Source organism: Plectropomus leopardus, chromosome 11, assembly GCF_026936395.1.
Source record: "Plectropomus leopardus strain MGB_pleo_1.0 chromosome 11, ASM2693639v1, whole genome shotgun sequence".
Lineage (NCBI taxonomy): Eukaryota > Metazoa > Chordata > Actinopteri > Perciformes > Serranidae > Plectropomus > Plectropomus leopardus.
The window spans coordinates 27,545,162-27,560,049 of NC_142186.1; the positions used below are offsets into that span (position 1 = coordinate 27,545,162).

Below are 14,888 nucleotides of genomic sequence, written 5' to 3' on the forward strand. Positions count from 1 at the left end.
AGTGAGTTAAAAAGAACAGCAAAGAGACACAAAACAACCACAAGGAGACACAAAATTACCAAAAAGTGATGCAAAACCACCAATAAGACACAAAATTACATCAAAGACCAAAAATGACAACAAAAAGACACAAAAAAATACACATGGAGAAAAAAAACAACCAAGAAAGACAAAAAAGTCCCTCAAGAGACACAAAAAGATGTAAAGGAACTGCAAAGAGACACAAAATTACTTAAGTCACACAAAACAACCAAAGGAACCCAACTACCTCAAAGAGGCATAAAACGACTACAAGGAGAAACACAACAGCCACAAGGAGACATAAAATGACTACAAAGCGACACAAAAAACAAGACATATAATTACCTTGAAAAGACACAAAACATCTTCAAAGAGTCACAAAATGACTGTGAAACAACACTAAACAACAAAAGAAAATTACCTCCAAGCGACACAAAACATTTAAAAACAGGCACAAAACAGCCACAAGAGACATGAAATGACTACAAAGTGATACAAATAACCAAAAAAAAGGACTTAGAATTACCCTGAAGGGAAACAAAAAGACACAAGAAGACCACAAAGAGATGAAGGGAAACTGCAAATAGACACAAAGTAACTCCAACTACAAAAATTAACAACTAAAAAATACATAAAGTTACCTAGAAGAGAGACAAAACAACTACAAAGGAAGACAAACACCACAAGGAGACACAAAATGAGTAAACAGTGACACAAAACAACCAAAAAAAGACACAAAGATTTTGTGGTGCTTTGTGCCTCTTTGGGGTCATTTTGTGTCCTATGCAGTAGAGGTGGCCCTTTGCATATCTTTGCCCAGAGTTACATAATGTCATAATATGCACATGGAGATGACTTGGGAAAAGGAAAAATAGTAAAAAGAAAGAACTGATGTGACAGTGTGTGAGAAGAGGAGCTGGCCGTGGGAATAATTAGACAAACAAGTCAGCTGGGCAGGATGAGGGGCTGACAGGGAAACTGAGAGAAGCACATTCCTTCTTTCCCTCTTGTTCTCTTCAAAACAGCAGCTGGGACAGGTGTGCTTTTACTGATGGTAGAAAGTGCACAGGCTGCTGACTGCCCCCCAGTGTGCCGAGTGTATGCCGTGTGTTTATATGCTGAGTTTGCACACTGTCTGGCTGCACGCTGCATGTTAGCAGAGACTTTGTTGTGTGTAATTACGGAGGGGGAAACAAAACCCATAGATCAGAATTCGCCCATAATGACAAAAATAGACATGTGGATGCACACATGGTGTTTGTGGGGGAGCCACTGTGGGAGTGTCTGTGTGAGCGTACATACAGTGTGTGTGTGTGTGTGTGTATGTGTGTGTGTGTGTGTGCGCGCGCCTTAAGGACATGTGAAAAAGTACAAGAGTCAGCTTGTGTGTGTTGTTTAAGGAGACAGTTTTCTACTTCAGGAAACAGAGGGATCCTGTTTGTGAGTTGTACTCATTGTTCAGCTGATTAACCCCCTCATCACCCCCTACTCCTCCACTCGCACTCATATACAAAGCATAGGTCCTGTGTCACTGTTTGGCTGTTGAACAAAGCCATGTACACATTACCATAAGGACCATGCTTTGATTTCCTGCCCACAATAAAGTTTGTAATGAGGGGTGTGTGCAGCCAGTCTAGCTGACTCCATGCATTGTCCCTCCAGCCTCATTGATGTCTGTCTCTTTTCACCAGAAGATTGGACAACACCCAGTGCACCCTTATCTTTCTCCCAGACTCATCATTTACTCATTTTCTTACCGCTAAACTTCCCTCCACCTTCCTTTTCCACCTTAAATGACTAATTCCTTTTCACAAAGCCACCAATTTATCTGCACTGTTTATCAGATCTGATGAGTCTGACTCACTCATCTGCACTTTCCTAGCCCCCAGTTTTTAATACTTTTTTTAAAATTAAACTTCCATCATGTCATAACTTTGTTACAGAACAAGCCAAATCCATATCATTTCCTCATTCTTGTCCCAAGTTTTTCTTTTTTTTCTCTTTTACACGTCCTTCTTTTCTGCTTTCTCGTATCATGCTCATCTTTTAGTGCTTTCTCTAAGGATGACGGTGTCAGTCAGTGGATAGTTAATAAAGCTTAAGACAGAAATATGTGAATAAATCTCACATTTTCTACACATACATGGTCCCTCAGATGATGTAATCTACTAACTGACTTTTCCTCTAGCGCTACCATAAAGTTCAATTTAGAGCAGGGATCACAGCCTTTAATGTCAAAAGGGACATTTTTGAAAAAATGTCTGGCACTGAACGAACACATTATGGCCTTATAATGAAGGTAACAGCTAATTAAGCTTATTAAGTCTAAATAAGCCTATCAACATTACTAATAGGCCTAAATGAGCATTTAGTATGATGTTTTTTTCCCCAAGGTGACTCCTTTGCTGTGAGCTGTTTATTGTCATTTGGTACTTTAATTTTATTTTTGGACTTGTAATCTATAGCTAGCCTAGCTGTGGTGAATAAAGACCAGCCACTGCTACTGTGGAATAGCAAAATTTAGAGGAAAAGGCACCAGGAATAACACACATTAGAGAAAAAGCACATTTGAATTTCATGTATAGGCTACACAATTCTGGTTTTACTATATGAAGCACTTTGTGTTACTGTCAATTTGTATGAAAAGTGCTATACAAATAAAGTGTCATTGAAAAAACCAGATTTATAAAGGATTTTTTAAAAACTTTGAATGCATTAAAAAAGCGCTCGCTCATAAAAAGAAAAAAAAAGTGCAAAGGGAGGATCTGGGGTCCAGGCAAAACCCGGGATATAATCAAAACACCCCTGGACACACCCCTGCATACACCTGCAGGACTGCTGTGACTGGATTTACCTTGTTTATTCATTTAATCTGATAAATATTAGTTTGTTTATGAACTGACCCCTGGCCTCCTGTCATTCTGCAAAAGTCGCCCCCGAGTGAAGCCAGGTGAGTATCCCTGCTGTAGACACTCGTTTCAATAAACTTTTGTCATTTTAGAACAGAAATAAACTTGGATTTCTTTTCTTCTTGTCCCAGGTTTTACTGTTTCCTACTTCTGTCTCATGTTTACATTCTCCCTCTCTCCTTCCTCATCTTCTGCTCAAATGTTTCCCCTTTTCTTTCTTGTTCCCTCTTTCAACTGCAGCTCATTTATCTCCCACCTCCAGTCCTCTCTGCTTAGTTTTTTTCTACATAACACTCCATTCCAGCACAATACTGTGTTGTGTCTGTGTGCTTTCTGTCAGGGGCAGGCTCTTTGAGCTCAGGAAGAGAGGCCAATGTTACACACACACACACACACACACACACACACACACACACACACACACACACACACACACACACACACACACACACACACACACACACACACACACACACACACACACACACACGGGATGAGAACCTCTGGCGTGGCCTTTCCCACCACTGCCCTCTCTGTATCAACGCACTGACACAAACAAGCTCATTCGCACTGCTGCACCATCAAACAGGCTTTTGTCTCTCCATGCACAACCACCCCAATCTCACACACACACACACACACACACACGCGCGCGCTTATCTCCACACATCAGCATGCACACGCTCATTACTGCATCCAAAACAAAACCTCCAGCACAAATCTTCCTACTTCAAAGGGTCAAGTGCAGCTTTCTCACTTTGCTGAGCCCAAAAAAAAATCTGTCATGTTCACAACAGAGCAAACAATCAGCGAATAAAACTCATTGATGCTTGTGGTAAAATAAATGTAGTGTTGTTTTTTTTTAATTTAATGATCTTACATCCTTTAGAAGTGAGTGACTCATCACTGAAACTCAGCTGTTTCATTTGCATAAAACATGTCCTTATTACAAATAATAATGAGGAGACAAGCGAGACTCTATTATCCATGACGACCAGCCACCAGAAATATAAACATCATTCGTTCTTGTAAATAAACCCTATGGTGTTAATTTTTTCTTTTATCTTATTTTATCTCATAAACAAATACTAAATAACAAATACAAAAATAGCAATAACAATATAAGTAGACAATATCTCATCTTGGACATAAGCAAACATACATATTCTGTATCAAAAAGACGTAAAATATATAGTAAACATACCTCACTGCCACAGATATGACTCGATATTTAGTCTGCACGGCAATGCAGAAGCATCAGTACCAATTCGAAAAGGAATATTTAATTAACATGGTCTCACCAGGGAAAAATATGAAACAATATACTACATTACTCCATACATGAGTATCAGGGAAGAGAGTAACTATATGTGATATTAAAATAGCAGCCAGTAAGTTACAACTTACATAAAATCTTTGGCTAGTTTGAGGTGAGGACGATTCAGTCCACATCACTGGACTGTGGACAGACTGAAGTCTCCTGACATGTTGGTAGATCACTGAATGCCATTAATCTTTCACAGTAAACAGGATCTAGCAGAAGGCACTTAAAGGACACAGAGAGGAGACACAGGTTTAACAAAAAGCTGCGGACAAAAAACTGTTGAATCAAAGACTTAAAAAAAAAAAAAACTGAGTTAACTGATATACGTTCCCGAAATGACAACAAACAAAAGACATTATCTCCATGTCATCAGCGGTGTTGCGCGCTGACAGTTTCTCTCCACTATCTCTCTGTATGATTAGAAATACAGGACAAGTGATGGGAGATATTGGCTGCAGCCCTCAACGTGTCAACAGATGTGTCACCTCTTTTCATAACTGCCCGTCCCTCATGTCCTCACATCTGCAGAGACTTATAGGAAGGTGAGCTTTGACTGGTGGAAGCGAATCTCTGAAACAGATAAAATCTGATGAGGCTGGTGAAGATGCCAGGCGTGTTCGGAACCTACAAGGATCATAAACAAAAAAAAAACAATAATAATTTAGAGTGATAGCTTTTAATTTAACTATAGTAGATACAGACTTTCAGATTGGTTCCCTATAAGCCTCACTCATGCAGGTTTGTCTGCCACTGGGCAACATCTCCCAGGAAAATTAAGGCTTAATTAGTGGCACAAAAGAAGTGCTTCAGTCATTGCACAACGAAAACAGCAGCTATCAGCAGCAGTTATTATCCACAAGTAGCGAAAATGCAAACAGCGGACCAACTGAAGTAACTGTGGAAACTGTGGTCATTGCTTCTTTCTGAGTAAAACAGAAAATAATCAGCTTATTGATGGGAACCGAAAACCAGCTCCAGTTGATAACAGGTTCAAAATTGTCTTGTCCACTGTAATCATATTGCTTCAACTTTATCAATTTTTTAAATATTTTTGTTCCTGCCTGTCTTGGCCAGGACACTCTTGAAAAAGATGTTTTTAATCTCAAGAAGGTTTTTTTGTTAAATAAAAATAAAATAAAATGAAATAAATGCAATTTTCTTTTATTATGTATATTTTTCTGACCATTGCACATCGCAAAGCAATGGCATCAAACTCACGTATCTCTGCTTGTGACCAGAAGGAGCCGTGGTGAAGAGGAAGAAATGGTCCAAAGTTTGGCTTCATTTCACAAAGAAGAATGACAACAGTGCTGCTTGAAATGTCTGTAAAATGATCATTTCAAGAAACGCCTGCAATAAGCTGAAACATCTTTCTACACAACAAAAGGGGCTTAAATTCCAGGAATGCCATGAATTTGACACTCTACACACCCAGCAAGCGGAGGTAATTTGGATGTCTTGCTAATATTGGGATCAATATTGGATCGTCTGAGAAGTCTGTCAGGACTTAAAACAGACTATGATGTGATTTTTTTTCTGTAATGTGTCACTATATTTAGAAGTAAATCGTATTCATCTAAAGCTGGTGTTTTAACTGTTGCTGTGTATCTAATAGAAATGTACTTAATACATATGTATAGAAGATTTTTCACACTTTTTTTTTTTTTTTTTACAAATTAATAGTCACTGAGGGAATTTATAAGGAATCGGACCAATAAGCTAAATTATCAAAAAACCTTATTAATTTCCGTCCCTAGATCTGATTGCCAGTGCGACAGTGGTGCTAACAAAAACACCACTCGGAAATATTAGAAAAATTGCCTGTTTTCACTCAATAAAAAATACTGACGGCTGTGTTTAAAGGTGTAATTCAGGTGTACATTCACTGTGTCTTACCACAATATAGTAATCGTCCAGCTGGAGGCCATAAAGGACCCAGGAGGTGGAAGTGAAGAAGGTGGCTACAGTCAGAGGGAAGGACAAGCACTGCACGTTTCCACTGCGCACTATCTCCACCTAAAAACAGAGAGAGACAGAGGAGGACACACTTATCGGTTAACAAAGTCAGTAAAAAAGCAAAAAAATTTTAATTACAAGGGAATATTTTACTATGAGCGTTGTGAAACAAAAACAATTGTCCCCATTTCTGCAGTTACAGCCAGCTCTATGGAGTATTTTAGCAACCTGAATTGTTTTAGTTCACTCCCATTGTTATACTTGCATTCAGTACCACATAAAACCTCTGATAAACCAACTGTCAATACCTGCTCAGCTTATAACAACAAATACTCAAAGTTAGCAGCTAGCAAGTGAGCATAATGGAGCATTTAGTAGCTAAAGGTGTATTTCCATCAGAAGTTGGTGGAGACCAAAAATAGAGCTAAAAAGAGAGTAAATATCAGAGACTTTGTCAGGTTGCCAGAGACACAGCTCCAAATGAATGCTAATGTTGCTCCCGATCAGCTGGATGCGTAAATCGGCAAGTGTTTACTAAAACGTTTGCTGTCCCACTGCATTCAAGTTGCCATAAATAAATAAATAAAGCTGCTTTAATACAAGCAGCATTAAGATGTTTTTATTAAATTGCTTTGGAAATCCTTCCCCCCAACATACACTTCACAATTTGGGGGTCTGTTTCTGAAAATTTCCGTAACTTTCCAAAATCTTCCCTCATTCCAGGGCTCCTACAGCAAGTGGAATTTAAGACTTTTTCAATGCCACTCAAAATTAAATTTAAGACAGATTTCACTACAAACCAAAATTGGGGGGAAAATGAAAAAAGCAGACGTGACACCAATTACTTAGGGTTAGGGAGATGTTTTTCCCAAATATTCACTTTAATATAAAACATGACTTTTGGGTGACAGCAATGCAAGTGGTTTTCTGTACATTTTTCTTTTTTTTCCCTTTTTTTTTTTTTTTAAAGTTGCCTATTATTTTGATATTTAACAATGCAATGTCAGAAAAAAAATCATAAAATCGTACCTTTTATGTCTAAGCACTTTTAAGACTTTTGCAAAATAAAGACATTTTAAGACCAATTAAGGACCTATTTTTATATTGATGAATTCAATGCCTTTTAAGACTTTTTAAGGATCCGTGGAGACCCTGCATTCATACCCAGTACACTTTTTCTATTTCTGTCATTTTGAACAGCTGAGTGCGACATTATCAATTCCTTCTAGGAGAGACAGTCTGACAATGTGTGCCATAATCTCCATATTTCAAATAATAAGTGCCAAGATTAATAAATGTGAACTGTGCGGAGAAAACAAAATGTTACCGAGGGGATGAAGCACAAACAGACAGAGACGGAGAATAACAGGAAGACACAGATGAGGGAAAGAAAGGCAGGAAACTGACTGAGGGTCATTCGGGGCTCTGAGGCAGATGGAGGGAAGGAGACAAACAGGATAGTAGACGGAGCTAAATGATGAGACATAAAGACAAAAGGAAAGAGAGAGAACAGGGGATTTGTTTCTTCAGCGGTAAATAGCTGCACGTGCAGAGGTGACATGAGGAGACACTTGGACCCTGAACTGAACAGATGCTGCCTGCTGCCTGAGCAGACCATCAGCTGAGCATATGGTCAGAAAAGAAGAGTGGATGTGCTGTTTACAGCTTAAAGTGAATATTGTGAAGTTTATATGAACTGTGACACATGTAGAAAACGGCTTTCACAACACACTTGGTGCGTAGAAATAACAGCCTGCCGAAACACTTAATTTGCAGCTTGCACGCTCATTGGACGCATTTTTCTTTGAGGGGTTTTTACAGATGAAACTGCGCTGACAAATGATTGGGAGTCAACTTTTCTCCATTGTAGGTTAACTGCACAGCCCAGTGGCACACATTGCCCCATTTTTTCTTAAGTGCTCCTGAGCACGAACGACACAGTTCAGAGGTCTGCAGTCAGAAATGTAAACAGCTGTCTTTGGCTGGTTTTTCTGGATTTTAATGGGTGGAAAAGCAGCCATGATGTCTACTTACCATGAATGACTGCCTACACTCTGAGCCGAGCAATAACTCACTGACCTCGTTTTTTATCCTCTTTCAAAAGAATCATTGCGTGACAAATAACTAGAAAAGTTACTGTGATAAACGAAAGATATCAACATTAAAAAAACATCTCAAACATTAAGATGTGACACTAATTAGGGAACCATTACAATAAAATCAAAAACTGTCTATCAACATGCCACGAACATCGATTTGATATATGAGGGTTGTAACTAATATGCTCATAAACGACTGATTGATGAAGTAAACTTGCTAGTTTTGTCCTCAGATTAACTGTGATATTTAAAAAAAAGTATTTAATCTTCATATTTTGAAAGGCTGACATCTGTCAATGTTTTGCATTTTAGCTTTAGAGGGGACTTAATGGACACAAGTTTTGGTATATTAAATATATTTTGATGCTAAAACATTTGTACTTTTACTAAAGCAAAATTGAGAATGCAGGACTTTTACTTGGGACAGAGATATTTCTAATTTTACTTAAGTAAAGGATGAGTTCGGCTCGGCGTACAAGAAGAGAAACAGAAGTGGAGAAAGTAAAACTAAAAAAGTCAAGAGGAAGTCATGTCAAAACAAATTTGTTATACGAGGTAAGTTTTTTTTTAACATTTTGTCAATTCTTTAGCAGAAATCTTTCGTAATACAAACTACCGCCACCTGCTGGTATAGAGAGTGTACGGGCTGGTTGATCGTGTCACGTTTTGGCCGAGACGCAGGCTACGCAACATTCAAACTTCATTGCCGCTATACTTTGCTGTACTTTGAAACATCATTTATTTGTGTGACCCTAATTAATCCTAATCTGCTGATTAACAAGTAATTGAAAAGATCAAATAAATATAGTGGAGAAGTATAAAGCAGACAAAAGTGGAAACACTCAAGTAAAACACAAACACCTCAAAATTTTTACTAAAGAGTACTTGAGTAAATGTACTCAGTTACTTCCGTTGACTGATGAGTAGATGTTGTTAGATCTTATATCTTTAATCTGTAAATGCTGTCTGTATGTTGTGTTGGACATGCATGTGAGGACATACCAGGTCGATGAGCGGGGACATGTACATGCTGACGGTGACCACGCTGCAGGTGAGGCCGAGCTGGCTGAGCCGGGTTTCTCCCTCGGGAAGAAACTTGGTGAAGTAAAACCATCCGCAGGTCAGCACCGCCCCTGCTGCGAGGATCTGAGACATCACCAGCCTCTAAAACAAACACACACACACAAAGAGACGCTCAGAGACAGTTGTGTGAACAAATAACACACTAAAGTACAGTTGGATCCGCCCTCGGTGTACACCTGAGGCCTCGCTGACCTTTTGTTTCGTGTAGTGGAGGTACACAATGATGTAGAGGATCTGGAGAAGAGCTCCGATAACGTTGACCAGGATGATCGTCTGATCTTTCTTCAGAATCCCATAATACAACCAGCCCAGGTTACTATGGAAACAGGAGGAGTATTAGATGTGCAGAGCAAGGAAAGTAAAAAGAAGAAAAGGTCATGAGTCAGTGACAGTGTTCGAAAGCCAGACTATTGGAGTCAATGGGGCAAGCACGGCAAATCACATTATAACCCATCATATCTGTGTTGTTTCAATTTTATTTATAAAGTCCATTGTTACAAATCACAATTTGTCTCAGAGGGCTTTACAGCATATGACATCTCTCTGTCCTTAGACTCTCACAAGAAAAACTCCCCCCAAAAACCCTATAACTGGGAAAAAACGGGTAAAAACCTCAGGAAGAACGACTGAGGAGGGATCCCTGGACTGACGTGCAATAGATGTCGCAAAGAACAGTAAAATTATAGCAGATTACAAAATGATACATAGGAAAGACAGCAAGAGAGAGAGAACATAGGGAGGGAGAGAGATGCAAGGCAAAAATAATAGTAACAATAACATAACATATAACAATAGTAATAGACATAAACATAAATAAATGTAATTTATGATAGCATCTAATATTACATGCAAATATTGTAGTTTATGTATGTGCCAATAACAGTTATATATGTATATTAATAGTAAAGGCATGACTTATAATACAGCAGTTGTAGTTTGGCATCGAGTAGAATCACAGCATCAGTGGAACCACAACCCACGATCCAGGCGCAGCCACCGGCAGGATCACAGCTTCAACTTTGACTGAAAAATCCTAATACCAGATTAAAAAACATGTTGCAAGATGCTTACTGATTTTATTTTTTTATTACATATGCATGTTTGTTTTCCTTGTTATTGGTCGCAGAGCATCGCTCTGTCCAGCAGCTGCATCTCAAGCCTGTGTTTGGTCCATGATAGCGTTACATTAAAATACGTATTTAGATTAAAAACATCAGTATGCATCACGTAGTGTGTGTTTTTTTTATTGAGGTTGACCAATATTAGGGACGAGACTGACACTGATTATTTTAGTGACTGTTTTTTTAGTAGTTTTTAGACCGATAACTGATAAAACCGATATTTACAATAAAAATTAAAATCTTTCAGTAAATATTTACAATTTGGAATATAACAAACTCCAACACAAAACGATGCTTAAATGCCTTTAGCAAATGTGTAATAAAAACTGAAACTTTTAAACATTGTATACAGCAAGTACAAACAACATTTTTTAATAAAGTCAAGTGAAAATTTAAATAAAAATAGTTTTCACAAAGAAAAATCTCCTCCCTTGCAGATACTTTGTTTACACTTTTTAATTGATTAATTTATTGGTGTTCATTGAAATAAAACGCCAATACAGATAATCATCAAAATGCCAAATATCGACCCAATAATCGACCAGGCCGATAATCTGTTGACCCCTAGTTTTTTGAAACAACGCAGATATGATGGGTTATAGTGTGTTTTGCCATGCTGGCCCCATAGACTCCAATAGTCTGGCTCCTGGCACGCTGTCACTGACACATGACCTTTACTACTTTGCTTGGTGCAGACCAGGAGGATAATGTTACACACACACATACACACACACACACACACACACTCACTTAAGACATGTGGTAAGGAAAGGGAGAAACTGGATATTGTCAGCACTTTTGGATTCTCTCATTTTCTTCAGGTCGGTCCTATAGGAACACACAAACAAACAAACAAACAAATAAGTACACAAAGAGAGAAAAACTGAGTCAACACAGTCTCGCGCATTCCTTCACACGTGGCCATCACTGTAAAGGACGCGGGTTCATTTTACTGCCCTCGTGTTATTTGCCAACAATTTACGTAAGAAAATGAAAATTTAAAAAATGCATTAACAGCATGATCCCATTAATGAGAAACTCACAGTCCAGTCGAGAACATCCCGACGGTGAACACGATGCAGGCCCATGACAGAAGCTGCAGCAAATCCATAGAACAAGAGCAGAATAAAATAACACACTTCCTGCTTTTGTGTTTGAATGCACTGTCTGCTTTTTATCACTGACGCGCAAACTGCACGCAATTACAGACGGGATAAAACTACGCGGCCGTTTTCTCTATCTCACTGTATTTCCGTGTTTGCAATCAGTGTACACAATGTTTCTGCGCTCTCATTGGCTGTGCAACGAAGCAGGCGGGGTGAATTTGCTCCAATGGGGTGCTGAAACGATAGCGGACGTCGTGTGTTGCGTCATCACGTTGATTTGCAAGGTTTCAGCAAAGTGAGCTGTTTGATGGATTTTATTCATTCATTCATTCATTCATTCATTCATTCATTCATTCATTCATTTTGACCCGACGGATGGAGGACTAACAGAGAGGCACTGTGCTGGGATGTCTGGGAGTTCAAATTAATGACACTTTATTCATCATGCAAAACGTTTTTATTTTATGCAGGGTAAATAAGCATTAACCTGACAAAAACTGGAGATATATAAATAGAATATAAATATGTAAAAGGCCCCACCACCTCAGGAGCAATACACAAAAACTCTGTGGTAGTTTTGCCTTTTCTTTATTGTATCTTTTATCTTTGTAGTCTTCATGCATTTTTTGTTGTTTTGTCTCTTAATAGTAATTTCTGTGTCTTTTTTGGTTGTTTTGTTTCTCTCTGTAGTCATTTTTTGTCTCTTTATGGTCATGTTTGTGTCTTTTTGGGGTCATTTTGTGTCTCTCTGTAGTCATTTTTTGTCTCTTCATGGTGATTTTTGTGACGTCTTTGTTCGGTTTGTCTCTCTGTAGTAATTTTGTGTCTTGGCGTAGTCATTTTTGTGTCTTTCTTGGTCATTTTGTATCTCTTTGTAGTCAATTTCTGTCTCTTTATGGTCATTTCTGTATCTGTCTTTTTTGACTACTTCTGGTCAGTGTGTGTTAATTTGAGAGACATTTTGCAGGTGAAGGCCAGTGGGGCCCCTGATGCTTTGGGTCTCTGGGTCTGTGCCCAGTAAGTCCTTTCAGTAATACATCCATGTCTTTTGTGAGGAAGTGCAACAGGCTAATAAATTGCAGGAGTAACCCTTTAAAACCACAGGAAACCAGAAGAAACATATTTCTGACTTTTTCTAGTCTTTCCTTTTTTCCTTGTGCATAACTGGATATTTTTACATCTTAAGGCACCTGTGAAGTTTTCAAATAAAGCAAAGTGAGAAGAAAAAAACATCATCCTTAAATTTGGCCACCATGCAGCTTGTGATGAGGAATCACAGGCTAAAAAATCTGGTAAACACTTTTTAATATCATTTCTTCTTTTTATAGAAGAATCTTATTTAAGCCTTTCTTCAAGTTTGTACGCAACTTTTACAAGCATTAACTGTGGGTTTTAAAAATTTTCAATGCAATGTTTTTATTGTTTAAAATAACAATTTAAAACACAGTCCACCGGGGTGCACCACTGTAATTTGATTTATTTGATTCACTACATCATTTTTTAACTCTCCATTCAGGCTGCAGAGTGTTATTTCACGGATATTACATCCAGTATTTAAAATAAGGAGTCACATCTTAGGCCGTGAATTAGATCATTTAATTGCCACCACCGTCCCACTTACCAAAGTTCATTAGAATTTCATGCTAATCACATAAAAAGTGCTTATTAACCTTATTTGTCCCTCCTCACCTCTGTTACTCATCAGCCGACTCCTCCTCCCTGTGACCAGCTGTCAGGACATCAGAGGGTGGGCGAGCCTTTCAGCGGAGCAGCCTCGTCACTGTGAAGCTCTTAACACAAAACCCTTTTCACTTACTCTTTTCAAAAATCTCTCAAACTTGACCTTTCAAAACAGTCTTTGATGTATAATTTTCTCCCATCTTCTCCTTCATTTTCTTTCAGTTCTGTGGTTTTTTTTTAAAGTTTGACATTTAGTTTTTACCCACTTAATCTTTTATGTCATTATTTTGAATGTCATTTTTACATAGATGCTCTTTTGTCTCTCGTTTCCGTTACTTAATTGCGATTCCTGAAGTTCCTTGAGGCCCTTTAAATGCACAAGTTCTCTCATACAAAACTTTGTAGCCTTGATATTTAGATACCCCAGTTTTGTCTTTTCAAACATATTTCAAATGTAACCCGATAACAAATGATCTTTATTTCCAGATGTTTAAGATATTCAAGTATTTTTCTAAAAGTACACTTAATTTTTAGTTTTCATCAGTCAGAGATGAAAAATACTGTATATTTACTCAACTTCAGTGCAATTTTGAGATGCATTTTTTTGTGATATACTTTCACTTCACTACGTTGCAAACAGTGTTGTGCTTGTTTCTCTGCAACTATCTGATAGCAATATAGTAAAGTAAAGGTTTAATATGCAACATTAATGTACAGTCATGAAAATATTGCAGAGTTTTAGAGATTGCAGACCTCAAAGTGATATGGAAGCAAGTAAATCCTCCTAAACTGGAGGAAGGCGTTTTTCTGGATTTACAGTTTTGGTAATTGTGCGTTCTGATTTTAGGGACTGTTGCAAATTTGTTATCTCCAATTTGTGTGTTTTTATTTGTGATTCATGTAGATATACCATATGAATCAATAACATGACACTGGCTGGTACAATATATCACAGTGGCTGCTTTTACTTTGAATATGTCATCATAACTTTGCAATTGTGGGTTTTACAGGCATAAGTGTAGATTTCAGGGGGTACACAGTGTCCTCCTCAATATTTAGTGCATGTGCAGTTGTCCCCCCCAATAATAAAGAAGTGGTGGACTTTAATTTTTGCCAGATAAAGAAGTTCACACCATAAACTGATCGCAGAGAAGGCACATATTGGTGCATAAAAAATCACCAGAATGTAGAAAATTCAGTGTTCAGTGCTCAAAGGTTTTTGACTGAGGACCCTCAAACCTCTTGTTTTATATTTAACGACCCCCAACGGTTACACAAAACCTACGCCCTTGTAATAATGATAATACATTTTACATAATAGGCACCTTTCAGAGTTCCCAAGATCACCTTAGAGAGCATGAATAGGTTATAGGTTAATAATTGTAAATCTTAGAGTTACAATCTGGATTTCATAATATTTGCTCATTGCTGTATGACATCGTGACACACTACGTTACCGTCAGTACTAACATGTTTAGTGTGTTTCATGAGGTACAGTGAAAGCACTGCTCCACAGACCTACACAGTTACATGGTTGTAAGATTTCTGTGAGTGTGTGATCATCTGCAGTAAATTTAAACTATGACGTG

At 38.1% G+C, this 14,888-nt stretch overlaps 1 protein-coding gene across 2 annotated transcripts; it reads right to left on the reverse strand.

The window, feature by feature from the left end:
* Window positions 1-3,766: 3,766 nt before the first annotated feature.
* slc50a1 (solute carrier family 50 member 1) lies at window positions 3,767-11,795 on the reverse strand. Of its 2 annotated transcripts, XM_042490272.2 has the most exons (7): window positions 11,557-11,795; window positions 11,264-11,341; window positions 9,585-9,708; window positions 9,312-9,473; window positions 6,151-6,270; window positions 4,740-4,878; window positions 3,767-4,476 (listed from the first exon to the last, which is right to left on the reverse strand). In XM_042490272.2, exons 1-6 carry the CDS (start codon window positions 11,622-11,624, stop codon window positions 4,771-4,773), a joined length of 660 nt encoding a protein of 219 aa, XP_042346206.1. In that variant the 5' UTR covers window positions 11,625-11,795; the 3' UTR covers window positions 3,767-4,476; window positions 4,740-4,770. The 2 variants fall into 2 exon arrangements, with proteins under 2 accessions (XP_042346206.1, XP_042346205.1); XM_042490271.2 differs by having other exon boundaries at window positions 3,767-4,878.
* Between the last annotated feature and the right edge of the window lie 3,093 nt (window positions 11,796-14,888).